This window comes from Pteropus vampyrus, unplaced genomic scaffold, assembly GCF_000151845.1.
Source record: "Pteropus vampyrus isolate Shadow unplaced genomic scaffold, Pvam_2.0 Scaffold2643, whole genome shotgun sequence".
NCBI lineage: Eukaryota > Metazoa > Chordata > Mammalia > Chiroptera > Pteropodidae > Pteropus > Pteropus vampyrus.
In genome coordinates, this window is record NW_011891424.1 from 5,718 (window position 1) to 6,967 (window position 1,250).

Genomic DNA, 1,250 nt, shown 5'->3' on the forward strand with positions numbered 1-1,250 from the left:
GCCATCTCTGTGTGCTGCAGAAGTTAGTCATGAACTGTCCTGTACCCACCAGGGGAAAAGTATCTTCCCCCACGTTGCCTTTTATCCAGACCTTGACATTCCCCTGCTTCGCCTTCTCCTGCCTCCTTAATCTCCCGCCAGTGGATTTCATGCACCTGCATGCGCCTCCTCTGAGTCTAACGCATAAAAGCAGCCGCAAAACATATTCTCCGGTGCATCTGAGCTCTTGCTCCCCGGCACATGTCATCGGTTTGGCTCAAATAGACTCATAATAATTCTCTACAGGTCTGGCCGTTACTTATGACGGTAGCGATAAAGGACCTCTCTGGTCTGCAGCGGTGACATGGGAGGGGTCCAGGGCCACAGCGTTAGGGCCGAGGGCTCCGCAGGGAGCCCCGCGCCACGGCCCCAGTGACTTACAGCACAAAGAGGTCCTCTTCGCACGGGGTGTAGTCTTCGCCCACTTCCTGGGAGTACAGCAGCATCTGCCTGCAGTGAAGGAGACCGTCAGGCTGCCACAGCGGCAGAGACCCCTGTCGTCCGTCAGGCACCTGCACGGGCCGCCTTCTCCCAGGAAGGAGGGTGACCCAGAGCGGGCCGGAGGCAGGGAGAGAGGGGACAGGGGAGGAACAAGCAGCGCCGGGAGTCGAAACCCCGAGGGTGCAGAGCCACTTCTGGTATCCAAGCAAGACAATCTTTCCTCGTTGCCGTAAAACAGGGATGATGATGATGATACCATTTATTTCAGAGTGACCGAGTTATGGGGAATTATATGAGATGAGGCACAGGCAGCCTTTCAGGGCTGTGGTGCGTACACCATGTGCTCGCTCGGCGCCGGTTCTGTCTGGGGCTTCACGGACCCCAACGCCGGGCAGAGGCCCCCCCCCCACGTGCATCTGCTGCCCGGTGGGGACGCGGTGGGGGCCTGGCTTCCTGGCCGCAGAGCTTCCCCTCACTGCAGCGCCTGGGCAGCAGGCGGGTGGCCGAATGTGCCGTGAGGGGAAGGGCGGGCAGGTCGGCTTGGCAGAGGCCTCTGCCCCCGCCCGGCTGTCCTGGAAAGGCCGCACGTGGGGGCATCGCTGCGTGCGTGCTGGCCCCGCCACCCCATGTGGCCGCGCACGGCCCCGGGCCCACTACCTCTGCTCGTTCAGCCGCCGGTACTTCTCCCGGTCGGCGCCGTTGATCTTCAGCAGGGGCTGCAGGTGGCCGTGGTGCGTCTTCACGTTCTGGTTATCCACGTAGACATCATA

The 1,250-nt window shown here is 61.7% G+C and overlaps 1 protein-coding gene across 1 annotated transcript in view; it reads right to left on the minus strand.

The window, feature by feature from the left end:
* The window catches only part of LOC105310363 (protein LCHN-like), a 3,054-nt gene extending 1,810 nt beyond the window's left edge, over nucleotides 1-1,244 (minus strand). The window contains exons 1-2 of the mRNA XM_011386552.2: nucleotides 1,138-1,244; nucleotides 421-489 (exon numbers count right to left, since the gene is read on the minus strand). Of these exons, the coding sequence (XP_011384854.1) occupies nucleotides 421-485 (65 nt within the window). The 5' untranslated portion in view covers nucleotides 486-489; nucleotides 1,138-1,244. The remainder of the gene's footprint in view (nucleotides 1-420; nucleotides 490-1,137) is intronic.
* Between the last annotated feature and the right edge of the window lie 6 nt (nucleotides 1,245-1,250).